Here is a 19,608-nt window from a genome sequence, read left to right as displayed (position 1 = left end):
TTCTCAAAAAAAAAATCGCTATTCTTTGCAAATCTGAATATTGTTGGTTTTGCAAATGTGCGTGTTTTTAGTTAATTATAGTACCTATGTATAATCTATCTAGGAATTATATGTAACCAAAGAAAAGAAAAGATAGGCCATCAATTTTATGTTCAAAGTTTGTAAGTTTGTACATTACAATTTATTTTTATATTTTTAAACGTGTAAGTTCATTTTAAAACTTAAACATTATATACATATGTTTAATGTATAATATCTATAAACATAAATATATTATACAAATGTTAAACAAATGACAAATGATTTAAAACTATATTCTAACTTTTAAACTGTTATATTATTGTTTTAGAAAAATTAGTTATTACATCGCGTTTATACTTCACGTTTATGTTACATATTTTTTTTTTCTTAAACATAATTATTATCATTAAGACTACGCATATATCGTAACCATTATTAAGCCATTAAGTCAGTTGTATGTATAATGTAAATTGACGATTTTCATTCAAGTCGTAACCGTAAACATTTTTAAAGAAACCATCGTCCTTTATATTTTATATTCAGTCTTCTTATCATTTACCTTTTAAATTAATGTATATTGTTAAAAAATTCATATTCGCCGTGGCTTCAATAGATTTTGTTCGAGTTAGATGTTATACAAAAATGAAAATAACATTGAAACTTTATTAACAGCAATTTTGTTTATTATGATATTTTTAACGTAAGTACCTATTTTAGAAAAAATAATCTGTGCAAATGTCTGTAAAATATAATGTATACTTTTGTATTACTTTACCCACGAGGCCACGAATTAAAGTATTTTAAAGTATAATATAATGTAGAAAGTGCCTACCTATATCTATATTTTTTTATAGTCATAATATTACAACTATTACATAATACTGTCTACTACTGGTTTACGAATTAAGTTTGAGTGGAGCAATAAATGTAATGTTTTTATAAAGATTCAGTTTTTTTTAAATTATATAAACGTTCAATAGTAGAAAAAATGCATTGATCATCATGTTAAAGGGTGATTTCTGATAGAAAATTTTATCTAATTGGCGCTTTTGAGTAAATTTCTAAGACTTTTAAAATCATCTACAAAGAAAAAAAATAAGGAAAAATGAAAAGTTTTAAACAATATTATAGACACTAAATCCAGTTTTACTAACAAAATTGATTTTGTTTGAAAATTAATAAATAACAGAGATTTTAATTTTCCTTGACATGATTTAATTTTTAAAAACGTTGACTTTTTTTGCACTATTTATAAAGATTTGAAATTTAATAAATTTTTTTCGATTTGTATATGATACATTTTGTTCAATAGTTTGAAAATTTAAAACAAGATTTATCGTAAGTTGTGCTTACTGCAATTAATAAAATATTAAAAATACTTAGTCCCAATTTTCTTTTTCGCAAGTATCTCGACATCAATTTTTTCCAAATTAATTATTTTTAACTTTAAAATTTATAAAATGCCATTAATTAACTTAACAAAACCACTTGAAAGTTTAAATTATACAATCAGGTATATATAATTTAAATTTAAATTTTAAGTTCAAAATTTGTCAAAAATAGATATTTAAATCCGTTAATCGAAAAATAAAGATTTTAGTTATGTTTTTATAATTTAAATAATAATTATATTTAATTCTGCATATTTCGTTTTAGATTCTGAACGGAGTGATGAATGTATTGATTTTACAATGATGTGTGATTTTTTTTTTTGTGTCTGTCATCACGTTTTGGAATATTAATAGTGCTTTGATGTTAGATAGACCATTGAAATTTTCGATTTTTCTAAAATTTTTTTTCTTGAAACGCCGATAAAAAAAATTGGCTTTCCAAAAATCTTTAAAATTTAATAGAAGGTTTTTTATAAGTTGTACTTATCGTAGAAAAAAAAAATCAAAAATCGTTATTCACAGTTTTTGTTTATACGGATTTAAAGTTAAAATGTTTACGAAAGATGTCAAAATCGCAAAAATTTGCTAGGAATTTTGAAGTTGAAAATTCATAACATTTTTGTGATTTATACCTAAGGTTAAAAAACTCAACACAAGATTTTTATAACTTTTAATAACTTTTTCTTCAAATAACACATCCATTATAGTGACCTACTCTCCGTCTCTACTATATAGCTAGCAGAGCAGTATCCACTTGCCCACCCTTCTTTTTCTTGTTTAATTTTACCTTGTTCATTTTTCACTAAAAACTAGGTTTAATTACTATAATATTTGCAATTAATTTTATTCATTCAACCTAAGGCATTACTACTATAAAAATTATAAGTATTAGTAGTATTATACTAATATTAGAATAGATATAATAAAACTATTATTAAACTATTAGAATATTATAAAATATCCTTTAAAATATAAACTAATAGACAATACTTTTTCAAAACCGTTTTCCGTATGCATTGACTTCAGATCTTCTATCCCAAGGGGTATCGTACGTTTTCAGAGGGTATACCATAGAAATAAGTGATATACTGATATAGGGAAGTAAAAGTATCGTATACATTTTTCTACATGGGGTATTCCCTTCCCCGGAAACCACACTGAAATAAACACTTATTGATTTATCATTAAATTTAAATTTAACACACCCATTACAATAACCTATAATAAATGACGAAGTAAATTTAACACTTACAACAGCAAAGCAAGTACCCGATTTTTTTAATAGGTACCTACCTAATTTATAAACTATTAACGAGGGAAACGGAAAAAGTACATTGTATAAAAATTAAATACAGGTATCGAATTTGAAAAGTATCTACATTATATGGTAATTAGTAGTTTTCGATAACTATTAATGCTTGTAATATTTAAATGGCTAACTGTTATAATACTATTATGATCATTTTATTATTTTTCGACTTAATAATACTTTACAATTACTGAGTGTTAAAAAAATAACTGATGATAGAAGAAGCCATTAAAAGTATTAATATTATTTTTTTTAAATTATTTTTTTAAATGATTTGATTTATGTATATTATGAAAAATATTAAATATACATACCTTTAAGTTAAAGGCTTTAATTTTTAAGTAATACACATTGATGAGGTTGTCTACTATATTTCAAAGATATTAGAATTTCGATCCTTCCTATATTTACATAAATGGATAATTATCTACAAAATTAATTCTAATTAATATTTATGATTCTGTTGACGATAAAAATGTACATTCATGATTTATTAATCAGTAATAATTGTAAAATCGCATGATTGCGTGTTTGTATTTAACTTAGTAGGTACCTATACTTATAAGTTATAAGTGATAGTTTATAAGTCAGAGAAGTAGTAAATACATACCTATAGCATGGCAGTAGACAGTAGATTTATGCTTTTTTGTGTATAAGTAGAAAATAATAATGTATTGAAGCAATTCATTAGTGCGTGCCTTAAACACATAATTTAATATTTGTCACAAATGTATTTTAAATAAATAAATTCTTACAGTGACTATAATATATTATATATAAGTTTTATTATCTTTATCAACCAATATTCTGTTGTATTGCTAAATGTTTATACGCATAATACACTAATAGGTGTTTGAAAAACGTGCTTGTTTTATACTAGATAGTAGATTTCATTATATAATTATTATTATAATTCCAACGACTCATGTTTATATTACTTAAATTAATTAATTGATGTATATAAACTAAGTACTCGTATCTGATTCTGATAAGCAACTAAAATTATGTATAACTGCATATAAAAATGTAGAATCGTGTGAAAATAATTTCGAATCAATTTTATACCTACATTATAAGTCATAACGTCTATAGGTATTAAAATAGGACCGGAATTTAAATGCCCTAAAAACCATAAAAAAATAACCAAAAATGTCTTTTTAACATAATAACGCCATACAAATGACCCAAAATATTTTGATAGACTTACAAGCGATAGGAAAAGGATAGTTTAACTTTTTGCGTTTTTAATATTTCTTTATCTTAACTAAATTAGGTAACAGTAGGTATATATATAAAAAAATACCAATCCTGGTACGCATAATAAATAAATAATATACTCGAAATAAACAAGATCGTATTATAACTTCAACTAACCAATTATAGTTATTATTTATTTGAGTTCTGTCGGTAAAGACACTATTAATATCATAATCACTGTAGATAAAGACGTTATCAACATTTATAAACAGAACAATTGACATTTAATTAGGATGAAATATACCTACAAATTCTTATACCAAATATTATGAAAACAATATTTATTAATAAAATATTTTGAATTTCCTAATTTACACTGAAAGCTAATCCAATAAAAAGTCGTGTATACCATACAATTATTTAAAAAATTAAAAACTGCGAAAAACGCATAATAAAAATTCGTCTTATGCAATATACATACCAATACACGTATAACAAAAAATTCGCGCAATAGATATGGAATATTGAATAACGAAGCGGATTTTTTGTCGACTTAATTTTGATGATTTAATTGATGCATTTGCACCGAGAAAAAAATTTGATGAACAATAGAATTAATTTGTAAATTGCAAAAAAAAGATAACCTACTTACAATTTAATTTTTATTAATAATGTATATTTTTATTTTTGTATATAATATATTATAGTAAATAGTATAATCAAATATGTTTTAATCGTAGTTTTTTTTAATGATTTTAGAAAAGATAGGGAGAGAAAAACCACGAATTCGATGGAAAGTGCCTATAAGCGGTAAAAACCTAAAGACGACAATGCGTGTATTATAAAATTATAACGTGTAGTAGGAATTTTTTAGTAGGAAAATTGTGCAGCCGAAATTTCAGTGACATTTGTCTGTGTTTTGTCACAGTTAAGTCTTAAATGTGAATTTTTGGTGGCAAAATATTACACGGATAAAGCGAAAACATTATTATTATTATTATTTTCATTAGTCGGTATGTACGAACTATATAATAAAATAATCGCTACACATTGATAGATATGTCTGTCGTCTGCGCGTTAAACACGCGGTCGTTAAACTATATAAATTAAAAGCGGGTCGACAATTTTTTTTTACCGTGTATTTTTTTGTTGTTTACGCGCGTTACATGTAACTACTGAGTTTGTGCAAAAGGGTTGTACAGTGTATACTATAGTAGTCAGTGGCTATACATGCACTATACACGTATACTTATCATGTATATACATTATACATATTATGCTAGACAGTAAGCACGAATAATAATATTATAGGTACTCACTGTTGTGAATACAGTCTGTTATTGCTTATGTCGAATTGCAAACTCAGCGGCATAATATAATAAGAATATTATCGATTGGTCACAGTCTATACCGGTGTCACCGTAGTAACCGGACGAATGTTGGTGAAAACGCGGTGTGCCGCGAGTTTAAACCATGGATGGGGCCAACACGGACGTTAACATGGCACAGGTCAGAGACTTGCAAGCGTCGCTATTCCCGATTTGTACGAAAGGTACAATCATTATTATTATTATTTTTTTTTCGGCAATAATAATATTATGTTTCGTGTTAACTGCAATAATGATAATAATGTTTCCGAGCACACGCGCGTCTGTGCGATCGATGAGTACAGACGATAGTATTTTAAAAAATAATGTTGTAATTGTCTCGTAAAACATTTTTTTGAAATATTTGCATAACTCAAATATTATTTAGTTGTATTTCCGTTACGTCGCAGGCATGTTCATCATAATATACATTATACACGTAGTTTTAAGTTTATTATTACAGTGCGTAATCGATGCGTGTTCAGTTTGATATGCTAAAATTAAAATTTGAAAAATAGACGTACTCAAAAATTGTCTCTCGTAAACAATTATGATTCGACATTTAAATGATCCTCGGCAGTACATTGCGCATTTGGTAGGTACCTACCTAATTTCTATACCTACCTACAATTGTGTTTATGTGACTTTCACTTATTATACAAATATAGATATAATGTATACAGTCTCGAATATATTATTGAAATTTTCGTAAATTTGTTCAATGAAAAAATAGGTGTTATGTATAATAAATGTTTATAATAATATATTGTATTCTACGATAAATAATACAACACTACAATACTCACTGTTTTATTTCGTTCTGATATTGCAATAAGTATCATGTCGGTAATACGGTATTTATGTTATTAATGTTATACCAAATTTGCATTTAAAGTATTAATAAGTTGTTAACAAACGCCGTATACAATAAAAATTTAACCCTTATGTCGTTTTATGCGCCTATATCAAAATAGGTATATATTATACTAGCTTATTATTTGTTTCTTGAGTTCGTGACATCACACGATAAAATGTTGTGCAGTATCTTCTCAAACTCATTCAATTTATATAATAGGTATGACGCTATCATCGTGTACAATATGTTATGTTTTTGATTAATGGCTCGTGTTACATGCCAAAATGCCATTGTTTTAATATTCATATTTCAGTATTAAAATGAAATCAATTTACGAATAAACTTATATCCACTTTAAGAACCTATACCTATATAATATTATTCTCCTGAGTTTCTGATATATTATGTCACGTCGAGTAATAATAATATATTATAATAAGTACCTAACAGTTACACGCAGTATTTTAAACGAATTCTGATGTCTTGAATGTCGTTGAAATTTACTTTCAGTATTATAGTACAGTGATAATAGACAGCGCATAAACCGTTTGATAAAGTTTCAAAATTAATGTTGCTGTATAATTTTTTTTTTTCACGGGTGGTTATAACAATTTTGAACACGATTTATATGCAGCGTAGATACATTATATTGTAATGTAATCTATTTTTTATTGGGCACAGGTGCATTACCTACATAAGGTATTATATAATATATTGACTTGACAAAAAAAAAAAAAAAATAATGAGTTTATTATACAGAATAGTTTTCTATTACTATTTTTATAAATTATTATAATTAGTTATTCCTTTTTTCCAATTTATGACAGCTGGCGAGGATTTTAAGGCTGGTTTTGTTTCTTTTAATCGTAAAAAAACCAAATAGATTAAATCAAATTTAAATAAAAATATATAAGCAATATTATTTTAATATTTCGTTTTTGACACGCGGATTTTTATTTTAAGGTTCGTTTTTAAACAATTTGCTGAATCGTACGTTGAGAAATAGTCAAATTGATATAAACGCGGACGGCGACACAAGGCAGTTTGATTCTAAATTACGAGACGTTAAAGAAGTTTATCCGTTAATGAAAGAGGTAGATTGTCCTTACCAAGCTGCAAGATGGCCAATGGAGTGTCAAGTGAGAAAAATAACTATACAATGTATTTATGAATTCTTATCAAGTACTCAGTACTTGCAAGCCCAGATATTCAATTTCACATGATTAGATATATTCTTAACTCACGAGTAGTTACGTAATAATGCTTCGACATATTTTTCATTTTTACTATCTATGTTTAAATTATTTAATATTCATCTACTTTATTTTCAATGTGACATTTTTTAGTATTTTACTAAAAATACCTTATAGTAGATATTTTAAAATATCTAGTTAAAATTAACTATTTAAACTATACATTTGTATACTATATAGTTGTTTAATACATTTGTACATATAAATATATAATATTAATATACATTTTTTGTATATTGAGAGTGTATTTTTGAATTATTTATAAAATGGTTTATATTTCATTCTAATGTCATTTAATCTTGATTGTATTATATATATGTTAATTTATACATTTATAATTTTAAAAGTAGATAAAAATTTCTACTTACCTATTTATATGTATTATATAATATATTATATATTATATGCATATGTTTGTAATAAAAACACTAACCGATTTTATAGTAAATCACTATCTTGTTTTAATTTATATATATTTTTATTTTTGCAATTTCTTTTATTTGAACTTTGAAGTAATAAGTTCAATAATTAAATTTAACACTATCGGTTTAGGTCCTAGACGATCCTGTTATTCATATTCACCCGCCGTCTGCGTCATATTCAGAAAAAGAGCCTCTATACAAGTTTACAGGCAAAGAAATACAACCAAAACAAGTAGGTGAAGATTCAGGAGAAGTAATATTTAAATATTATCCTATTAGTAGCGTGAATTATGTAAGTATTAGGTCTAACCTAACCTTTTTTTACCAATACAAGTTTAATTTTTGATCTTTTATAATTTACAGTTTTGTCGTTCAGCCGTTGGTGGTAGTGCATGTTCTCTAGTACATAGTAGCCAAGACCCTTCTGACTTAATTTTTGAATCACGATTTGAATCCGGTAACCTAGCCAAAGTTGTCAAAATAACCAGTACGTATTATGAGTTATCACTAAGATCAGATATGTATACAAATCGACATACCCAATGGTTCTATTTTCGAATAGAAAATACAAAGAAAAACATTAAATATAGGTAAGTACAATATTTCGTTAAAAACTTTAAGACAAATACATTTTTTGTAAGCGAAAATAATATTTTTAATATCTAATTACTAATAAAAAAAAAAAAATGAATAGTATAGTGGGTTGGGACCTTTAGTTAGACCTGCTTTACTACCAAATTTTTTTTATGAATACTGATTAATTAGCTTAATATTGTTATTTATCAAATATTAAATAAAAGCTTATACCTACTGCACATTTTAAATTTGTTCATGCATATAATATTGTTGCATATTTTGTAATTTGATTACGCATTATATTTGTATCATAGGATTTAACTACTTTTTAGTTGTAAATAATATCACATTTATGTATTTTGATTTCACTTAAATAAATATAATTGTTTTAAAATTGTCATAACACAAAATATACAAGTAATATGATTAGTTTTTGCATTTTATTAATTTACCTCATCATACTACAAACTTTAATTTTATATGATAAAAAAAAAACTTGTATTAAAATTAAATTAAATTAGCATAGAAATTGATTATTTTATATTTAACTAATTTAATGAAAAAAAAATCAAATATGTGATTACATAAAAAACTACCTATGTAATCATTAAAATGAAGATTATTTCTTTTTTAAATTCGTGAATAGATAAAAAAATTAACAATTATTTGGAAAACTCGTTTTTTAATTATTTACAATTGTTTGGTGATATTTTGAAGTCAATCGGATTAAGTGGGGGGGGAACTTTATGTACATAATATTTGAAAACTAGATTTCTACAATTATATTGTTTGATACTTTCATATAATACTCGTATGCTCAATATACTACTATAGAGATTACAATATGTTGTTGTGATTTAATTTTGGTGGGCCAGCAGCATTCTTTTTAAATTGTAGGTAGGCGCCTAGTAAAAATGTCAATAAACATTTTATTGTATATTTTATTATTAATTGTCTCTTAAATAAACACATTATTAATTTATTAATTATTAAGTTTTAATGAGTAAATTTAAAGTTCATAATATTAAAAAATATATAAAATAGATGAAGAATATCGTAATATTAACAATACATACTATGTATTATACATTTATAAAGTCACATATAGGAAGACAATTAATTTTTTATAACAGATAAAAAATTATATGTACAGAGGACTCCGATTATCCGAATTAATTAATGTTAAGGGTGGTCCGGATAAACAAATATCCGGATGATTGATATAAGACATATCAAAAATTATATAATTGTATGAATATATTGTATAATATATTATGTATTTGTTATTAATATAATAATATGTATGCAATATAATTTGAAATTTGTAATAATAAACAAATAATTTTATTATTATATTTAACTGAAAAAGAATTAGCTATAAATACAAAAACATATTTTAAAATAAAAAAAAAATACATTTTTAAGCCGTTAATATTTTTATCGTCTAATTGATAGGCGTTCGGATAATTGGAGTTTAACTATATAATATGTGTACATTGTGTACTGTAATACACAAGATACTATACTGCAGTTTAAAAACAAATAAAAACAAAAAATAACACAAGACGATACAACCATATTTACACGCATGAAACAACACATAACAAAAATTTAAAAATTTAATAGGAACAAAAATTAAAGTAAAATTAATTATTTTAAAATAATTTTCATTTCAATAAAATATATTTATAATCAAAGTTATCAAAACATAATCTTCTGTTCGTGCAAATCATTTGTTTAAATAATGACCAATACAAATTAAAAGTAAAGATTTTTCTTATAGGAAATTTGTAAAGAAGTGTGTTGACTATTATCATTTATCATTATAAAAAAGGCTTACTCCATGGAAAAATCTTTTAATCGAACGAATTTGTTTGTCATTTAAAAAATTATTAGAACGATTGAAGATCTGGAACTATATCTTAGATACAGTGGTTTTCAACGTGTGCGTCGCGGCTCCCGGGGGCGTCGTCGGTTATTATCAAAATATGTATGTAGTATAAACTAAAAATAAAATTGTAAGCATTTTTTTTAAAATTATTTTTATTATTCGTATGGGAGCCGTATATTTGATTCCAAAATAAAAAATAGCCGTGGACCCAAAAAGGTTGAAAACCACTGCATTAGAAAAAAAGCTGAACAATTAAAATATTTTTCATTATTTGTATCCTATCTTATTATTATTATTAATTTTTTTTTTTTTTAAAAGTGAAAATTCAAGTAATTTAGAACCTTTTATTGAAGTCTGTACAAAAAAAAAATATTACACGAGTAATTTATTTTCAATAAATAAATAAAATTGTCATAATCTCTAAAGCATAATAAATGAGTTTTAATGGTATTATTTCGTTTTATGTGTTACTTGGTTAAAATTTGAATTTCTGAGACATTATAAGTGGTTCAACTATGTAATTTGTGATTGGCAAAATTATGAATACATTACTTAAATGTCTTAAATAGATTAAATATTAATACTATGATATTATATTCAAAATATACCTCTTGTTTTAATAAAAAAATTAATTTTTGCATTTTTGCTAAAATGTACTTTTGTTAAACTTTCCTGTCGAATAATATTCACTAGACATATTTTCCCTGGACTTTTCATCTCAGATATATTTACTTATGGTACTTATGGTATTTTATTTTTTAGCTGGGCACTCATCACACACACACACACGCCTATATATAAATTCAATTTTCAAATAAATATAGAATAAATGAATGTACTTATTTAAAATGAGTACTTATTGTTTATTTTAGATTTTCTATTGTCAATATGTATAAGTCTGAAAGTCTTTTCACCGCTGGTATGAAACCGCTGTTATACTCAACTAAAGATGCAAGTCAAAAAAACATAGGCTGGAGACGTTGCGGGGAAAGCATCGCATATTACAAAAACGATGCACCGTAATTTTATGATTAAATGTTTATTAATTATTTACAATTTTCAAAAGTACATCGATACTTTTAGTATTATTTTATCATTGTTTTTGGTATTTTCAGAAATGGTGATAGTGAGGATAACCCACGTTACATATTTTCATTTCTCTTAGAGTTCCCACACGATATGGATACTGTATACCTGGCCTACAACTATCCATATACATATACAAACTTACAAGACTACCTGATAAAGCTCAAGGTGATTCCGTATTAGCTAAAATGACATTGGCTATCATAACTTTATTTTAATTTTTATGAATGAACTTCATATAATGTAAATTATATTTTTAGGATGATCCAGTTAAAGCGGTGTTTACAAAGCTGAGAGTTCTGTGCCGAACATTAGCTGGTAATAATGTGCATTACTTGACTGTAACAGAGCCTTGTCAAGAAGAAGATCCCAAAGTATATTCTAATTATTATTCTTTATTATCACTGTATCAAAATTCAAAGTGATGTTTTTGTTCATGTATTTGATTTTAATGTGTTGTAGCAAAAAAAAGTGATTGTTTTAACAGCACGTGTCCATCCATCTGAAACTCCATCGTCTTGGATGATGAAAGGATTTATTGATTTTTTAACTGGTGACTCGTTGCAAGCAAAGGTAATTTAAATATAGATACATTTTATTTTTAGATTATTTATTGACTATCTCTATTTATCTCTCTCTCTTTCTATATATATATATATATATATATATATATATATATATATATATAATAATTGTAAAATGGAAATCGAGGATGCATATGTTAAAGTAATAGAAGGTGTGTGTCAAGTATTAATGATGAGAGTAAATGTGGAGAATTAAAAAACATAAGACTGTAGGGGTTTTCCAGAATTCACAGAATTCAGCATTGAGTTATTTTCCGTTCTCCTTGGTAATGAATAAAATTAAGAAAGATATACAGCATTAAGTTACATAGTGCATGATATTTGCAGATGATGTTATGTTAGTAGAAGAAAATCTGAAAGCAATTTTTTTTAATACCTATAAGTTGGTACAACTAAATATTGGATTATGTTAAAATTTTCTGTTTTTTAACTTATTAAATTGCCTTTAGGCTAAGTCAGAATACAAATATATAATACAATTAAAAACCTGTGGTTGAATTGAAAATAATAAGTTATAACGAGATTTAAAATTCTAAAAATAAAATCAAAAATGTCTCGACATTACATACATATATTACCATATTATTTATTATACTTTGTAATATTTTGTAGTAAAATATGTTTTACATTTTTAATGAATTAATGTCAATTATTTTAAGTTTGAGTTTTTAATTTACATAATACATATCTTTCATTAATTCCACGTCCATACAAAAATTTGGTACTGTCGTTATTTTCTTGAAAAATAAACAAAAATAATTAGGTAAGTAGGTACCTAACTTGTAGCTTTAAATGAATTAAGTAACTGATTACCGTAACTTTTACTTGAAATTTAACTATTCTTAATGATATACATAAATCAGAAATACGATTAAAAGATTTTTATAAACTGATAACTTGTGACTTGTAACAGTTGTTACTTATGTTTAAGTTAAAACGTAGTTTTTCTTGATAAATTAATTATATGATATTAAAATGTACGTAATTTTATGTTCAATTGCATTAGCTTTATGGGTAAGTACCCAGTGGAGAATTTTTTGTGGATTTTTAAGTGTAACCAAAGTGGTACAACATACTCAATCCAATAGCCTTTTTTTTTCAATATAGGTACCTACCTATTTTAAACAAAGTATTAATTAAAGCTTACTTTTGCACGTATACACGATTAGAGGATAAGACTTTATCAACATAACTACTACACTTATAGAATAACGCACTTTAAATTAATACAATATGTTATAGGAATTACGAAATCGTTTTATTTTCAAATTGATACCCATGTTGAATCCAGACGGCGTAGTTGTTGGTAATAGTAGATGTTCCTTAAATGGACGGGACTTAAATCGACAATATCGTAGCGTTATTCGTGATGCCCACCCGGTTATTTGGCATACAAAACTTATGCTTCGAAGGTATTTATTTTGTACCTATGTAATATATTATAATGTATTTATATACTTACCCTTAATTTAAATGTATACACACACAGTGTGATTATTTTAAATTTTAATAATTGACTTATAGATTATAACTTTCAATACAACTTTTATGCATTTTAAACAGGAACATTATTCCTAAATATTTAATTTAAATATAACACATACATTGAGACACTTCGCACCTACTGTATAATAGAGCGGTTCTCACTTGTTCACTTTTTTATTATAATAAAACTTATATATTTTGTATATTATTATAGTTATTTTCTTATATAATAGTAAGCTTTTTAAAAACTGAAATTTTATTATTGTGTACAAAATTATTCCAGTTTTTTTCCTAAACGATTTAATAATTTAACTCTTACACAAACTATGATATTAATCGATAAATGTATATATAATGTGGTATGAATGTTATACTTTATTTTAAGATTAATTGAAGAACGTCAAGTAGTGATGTTTTGCGATTTGCATGCACATTCGAGGAAGTCAAACATTTTCATGTATGGATGTGAAGGGAAAGGCCACGAAGGAAGAAAACTACAGGAGCAAATATTCCCACTTTTGTTACACAAAAACGCTCCGGAAAAAGTATAGCCGTATTTATTTATTTCAGCGAAAAGAATAGGGAAAATAACGTCATTTATTGTGTTATGTACACACCGTCACGCCGCAGTTTTCGTTTGAAGATTGCAATTTCAACATTCAGCGTTCTAAGGAAAATACGGCTCGTGTAGTCGTTTGGCTGATGGGTGTCGAAAACAGCTATACAATGGAAGCATCATTTTGTGGTTCGTCTCTTGGTTCTCGAGCGAATACTCATCTCACCATCAAAGACTTTGAAGATATTGGACAGACGTTTTGTGAAACCTTGTTGGACTATTATAACGAGGATCCTCGAAATGTTTGTGACTAGACAGTTTATTTTTTTAATATAAATATATATAATGTATCACATTCTGAAGTTATAAAATATTTATTTTATAATAACAATAATAATTATTTTCGGATTTTTTTTGTTTTTAGGAAAGAATGAAATTGAAAATATGCAGCCGACTAATGGAACAAGGCTCCAATGCGGAACAACCAAAGAATATAGATATATCCGATTATTCGAGGTAAAAACTATAATATGTATAAAATATATCGTTGACGTATAAAGTCAAATCTAGTGTCTAAAAATTTAAGTTTTAATACAAAATTAATATTTTGTTAGACAATTGAAAAATATTTTAAGTTTATAATAAATTAAATACAGCAAGGAATCGTTACAACATTGATGTATTAATCAATTATTCATGACTATATTATTCTAAACTTAGTTGGTCAGAAAAATATGAAAAGAATAGGTTTATTATTATTTTAGCAGATAGTTAATTATTATTTATAAAAGAGTTTTTTTTTAAAATTTAAAATACTTTGCATATCAATAAAGACAATTTATTGTATCTAATTTTATAATTACGCAATTTTCCATTCGTTTGAAAGTTTTTTGATTATTTACTAAATTTTTCATTAAGAATTTAGTAAAAGATTTTATAGGTAATTTAACTACATAAGTAATACTACATAAGACAATGCCAAATAGTAGGTACATATTATTTTGTATTATCCCTCAATTGTTATCTATATTTATATAGATACATTCGAACTAAAGTACATATTTACATAAACATAATATAGCGTAGGTATACTTATACTTAATACGTTTTAATGTATTCACATAAATATACATTACTATATTTAAGATAACTTTCAAAATGTTTGCATAATAATTTCGCTATCTTGGATTGAAAACTGTTTACGTTTATATGTTAAAGTGACGAGAGCTCATCGAGTGTATGTGAAGAAATTGTTGACAAGTTGAGTTTTGAAGAAGATGTCACAGCTCTGACGCAACTATCAATTATTGTACCTCCCAGTACACCAGTTGTGCCGAAACGAAAATCAAGAAAAAAAAAAAGAAAATCAAAAGATTGTAATACGAAAATTATTACGCCGTAATAGTTATTTGACTATTGTAATTACTTGTAAAGCTTTCAATGTTCTAATCTGTAACTTTACAGGGTAATTTATTTTATCTTCTGATTATTATTTAGATATGTTGAACAATGTTATGATATTCTAAGATAAATGAAAGTCTGTATCTTCAAAATAATTATTCCTTATTTATTGTTATAGCAAGAACAAAAAAAAGTATAATTAACTATAAAAATAATTAAAAATTTAATAGATACAATTTTTAAATTTTCAAATAGTAAGTTTCTTTTTTAGATTTTGAGCATTTATTCCTTAAAATTAAAACTTAATTTTTTTCTGAAATATTTTTTTATTTATACATAATTTTAAAGAAATATTTAATATACTATAATTCAGTTAGGTATTTAAATGTAGTTATTTGTAGTCATTCGCTATACTACCTTGAAATATTAAATGTTAATGATATTGATTGTAGGCACTTAAAGCTAATATCTCATATTTATATAATAATTATTAATCTGATAAAACACACTTACAATTTTCAGAAAAATATTTTATACCAGAAGTCTAATTATATAATATGGATTATTTATCAACTTGAAATTTTAAAATCCAAAATCAAATTTTTGTTTTTAACAAGAAATATGATCATTAAAGTTGAAACTTTCTTATCACTTTTTTAAGTATATCGCAAAGTTAATTAACATTCTGAAAAATGTCGTTTCTGACGTTAAAATATATCACTGTATAACAATTTTCTAGAAAATAATGTTAGTTTAAACAAATTTCAACATTTTATCAAATAATTATTTAAAAATTAAAATTAACAGTATCTGCATAATTTATTAACGCATTTTTTAAGTTATTACTTATTACTGCCATTAAATATGTTCATCCTATTAAAAAATTAAGTATTTTTAATCTCAATAAACTAACCTCTATAGAATATGAATAAAAAAAGATGAACAATTGCTTCAATAATATTATTATTAATATTTTTAAGTCAAACTTAATTTTTTTAAATATTTGTTTAATATTTATTTAAATAGTAATTATACAATTATTTTATCACGATCCATAAATTTTATATTTAATTTTTTACGGTGAAAAAATGTATACATCTATTTATGTATATAAATAAATAAAGGGAAAACCTTGAGTTGGATCCCAAATTTTAAAAACAGCATAAATTGAGTCGTAGCATATTTTATCAAGTACAAGAATTGGGTTCGTTATATTTATTTATTTTGGAAAAATTTAAGTTAATTAATTCAGTCCATTATCATTATTTATTTATTTATAAGGAGTCAAAACGTAGAGGTTGAATAAAAAATATACTTAACATTTTGTTTGTTAATTTTCTCATGTAGAAAAATAATAAAAATATTTAACTTATTATTACATTTTTTTTTCATAAAATTTACATTAATACTCGTGATAGCTTATTAGTTATTATTTCTATTTTTATTTATACTCATAGGTAGCTCACTTTTTTAATTTATTAAAACTTAAATTAGTGGAAGAAATTTAAAAGACACATTTTTCACAAAACTACTACGACAGTGATGTTTTCCGATGGAGCCTGATCGCGCTGTCGCCAATATAACTTGCCTGATTACTTCGCTATCAACAACATTAAGATAAAATCATAAAATATTATTGCGGACCCAATTCGAGTATTACCAAAAATCACCAAAAACTCAGGTTGGGTTTAATATAAATGATAAAATATCTCAGGACCTAACTCCAGTTTTCACAAATTGAGATAAACATAAAAATATATCTAAGATAATACATCAAGTGACCTTTTTTATTTATCTAGATTCTAGATAATGCTCAACACTATACCTTAAATAAAATAAATAAACTTAGTCCTGTGCATTTGTAAGCAAGGAGGTGCAAGGGTACATATAATTTCCATTACTCTTGACGGGCGTTTAAAAGAGTTTTCTTTCATATTGTATTCTAAAGATACGTATTAGGTACTCGTAATGTTGTAATTAAGATATCTGTCAAAACTTTTTTTTTTTAAATTCAATGAAATAATATTTTTTATTTTAATAAGTTTTTTGGAGTACTTTTGTAATAAGCTGGTGTTTGGTGAAACCAATTTATTATTCATAAAATAATAAAAACAATTAACAACAAAAACATTTTTATGAGCTCATTTTAAATTAGTTCTGTATTCATAATTATATTATTAGTATACAAATAGAGTGTTATCACTGTTATCTAATGTATGATTAATAAACAAAGACAGTAAATTATAAAGGTTTTTATTTTAAAATGACCTTTTGTTATTCCCATAGACATAATATAGATGGACTGTGCGTTTAGTCCTTATTATGTCAGCAATAATAAACTTATGTAGAAGGTAAATAATCATAGAATAATGTTTATTTCTGCATCTCTACATAGGTATATTTACATCTTACAAATCTTTTCTATTTTTTTAAATCCCAATAGTATATGTTTTTTTCGTGATATTTTACCTTCTCCGTTCATATTATTATGGCTGAATTTATTGATGGTGAGGTGACAGGAACGCACAGTCCATCTATATTACGTCTATGGTTATTCCAAGTGATATAAGACTAAATTATAAATAAGGATATATATATATATATATATATATATATAAATATAATTTTTACATTGGTTATTATAAATAGGTAATACATGGGGCTATCGCATGATTGGAGCATAAAATACTTTCTTACGACACGACTGATCAAATTTGTAAGCGTATCAACGAATGTGTGTGAAGTTGCCCCCCACATTATATTCAAATTAAACCGGGTAAAATGTAAGTTAAAAATCTCAATTTGTAAGTTATTGTAAGTTGAATTTAACTAGGGGGACTAACTTCACACTAGCCCCCCCACTTTTACCAAATTACACCGGACAGATTTTAAGTTGTTTAGCTTAATTTGTAAGTTGATTTTTGGATTTTGTAAGTAACTGGGAGCAAAGTTGTGACAGAATTAAACTTAGTGGGGGGGACTATTTTTGCACTAGCCTAATTTATTGTTTGTAATATTATTATTTGTATTATAAAATTAGCTCAATAGATAACAACTATATTTTATGTATGTTTTGTCAAAAATATTTTATACCTAAATATTAAAAATAGTTTTTATTCGTTTCAGGCTCAATTTTAACATAAATACCCTACTTACCTATTCGACACTTACTGAACAGCAGATTAGTATCCACTTATCCACTTTTCTATGTAATATTTCGTTATAAAAAGAAAAACACATATTTTTAGTTTTAAGAAAATAATCGATGAATTATAAATTTAAAAAAAATAAAAATTTTTATGAATTACAATTTACAATTTAATTATTAAAAGATCTACTTTATTAATGTAAATTAAAATTAAATGGGTTAAAGTTTATATATATTGTCAGTAGTTATCTTCTAAGTTAATTTCAATCAAAACTTAACACCCAGGCAACAATAAATTCTATAAAAAAACTTACAATTACTTACAAATTAAGCTGTACCACTTACAATTTGTCAATAATAATTATTAGGCGATTATTTAAATTAAATAAAAAATATTAAATATAATTAACTTAACCCTACATCTTTAATCCAATATACATGTACAACAGTTATAATCATATGTTTCATAAAATCTTCTTCATTTTTTTCATTTTTATTTTAAATCTTTAGGTACCTATATGTACATTTAATAACAAATTTACCTACTATGAACTATAGCGTCTATAGCTAATTTATAAAAGTTTTGATACAAGTTTATGTTTTATACAAACAACTAACAAGGTAGGTGTATCGTTAAAAATAGTTAAACAAATTCAACCATAAATTTAGTCTTCTTTCTATCGCCTAACGATGCGCAGGTAGAGTTGTCCCCTTAACTATTAAATGGAATTTTTGGGTAGTGAACAATTTTCAATTGTATTTATATATTTTTAAATGATTTTTTTTTCAATCTTTTAATTCAACTTTGCCTGATTGACAGGTATGTTTTAAATATGTACAGTATTTTCAGGTATATATATATAATAATTAGTTCTTTAGAATATAAAAGATTAAAAAATTTATAAAAATACAAAAAAGGATTTTCAATTGGCTAAACTCAATTTTCAATAATTCTGTAAAGTTTATAAAATGGAGAATACGCAAAGTTGGAGACTTAAACTTAAATGGTAATTGTGAGGTAACAAATGATTTGCAAATTCTAGAAATGAGTTTGCAAATGGTTAC

General features: G+C 24.9%; 1 protein-coding gene across 5 annotated transcripts; it reads left to right on the top strand.

Moving 5' to 3' along the window:
• Nucleotides 1–609: 609 nt before the first annotated feature.
• Nucleotides 610–15,451, top strand: LOC113557123 (cytosolic carboxypeptidase Nna1-like). 5 transcript variants are annotated; one of them, XM_026962444.1, is made up of 14 exons: nt 610–721; nt 5,323–5,470; nt 7,105–7,280; nt 7,947–8,048; nt 8,180–8,406; nt 11,156–11,302; nt 11,399–11,537; nt 11,630–11,743; nt 11,832–11,942; nt 13,196–13,365; nt 13,824–13,983; nt 14,069–14,296; nt 14,419–14,510; nt 15,213–15,451. In XM_026962444.1, exons 2-14 carry the CDS (start codon nt 5,392–5,394, stop codon nt 15,394–15,396), a joined length of 1,929 nt encoding a protein of 642 aa, XP_026818245.1. In that variant the 5' UTR covers nt 610–721; nt 5,323–5,391; the 3' UTR covers nt 15,397–15,451. The 5 variants fall into 5 exon arrangements, with proteins under 5 accessions (XP_026818245.1, XP_026818243.1, XP_026818244.1 ...); XM_026962442.1 differs by having other exon boundaries at nt 7,947–8,108; nt 15,213–15,396; XM_026962443.1 differs by lacking the exon at nt 610–721 and having other exon boundaries at nt 5,392–5,470; nt 7,947–8,108.
• Nucleotides 15,452–19,608: the final 4,157 nt, after the last annotated feature.

This window comes from Rhopalosiphum maidis, chromosome 3, assembly GCF_003676215.2.
Source record: "Rhopalosiphum maidis isolate BTI-1 chromosome 3, ASM367621v3, whole genome shotgun sequence".
NCBI classification, from domain to species: domain Eukaryota; kingdom Metazoa; phylum Arthropoda; class Insecta; order Hemiptera; family Aphididae; genus Rhopalosiphum; species Rhopalosiphum maidis.
Note: the sequence above shows the minus strand (reverse complement) of the source record. Positions and strands in the feature narration are given on the sequence as shown.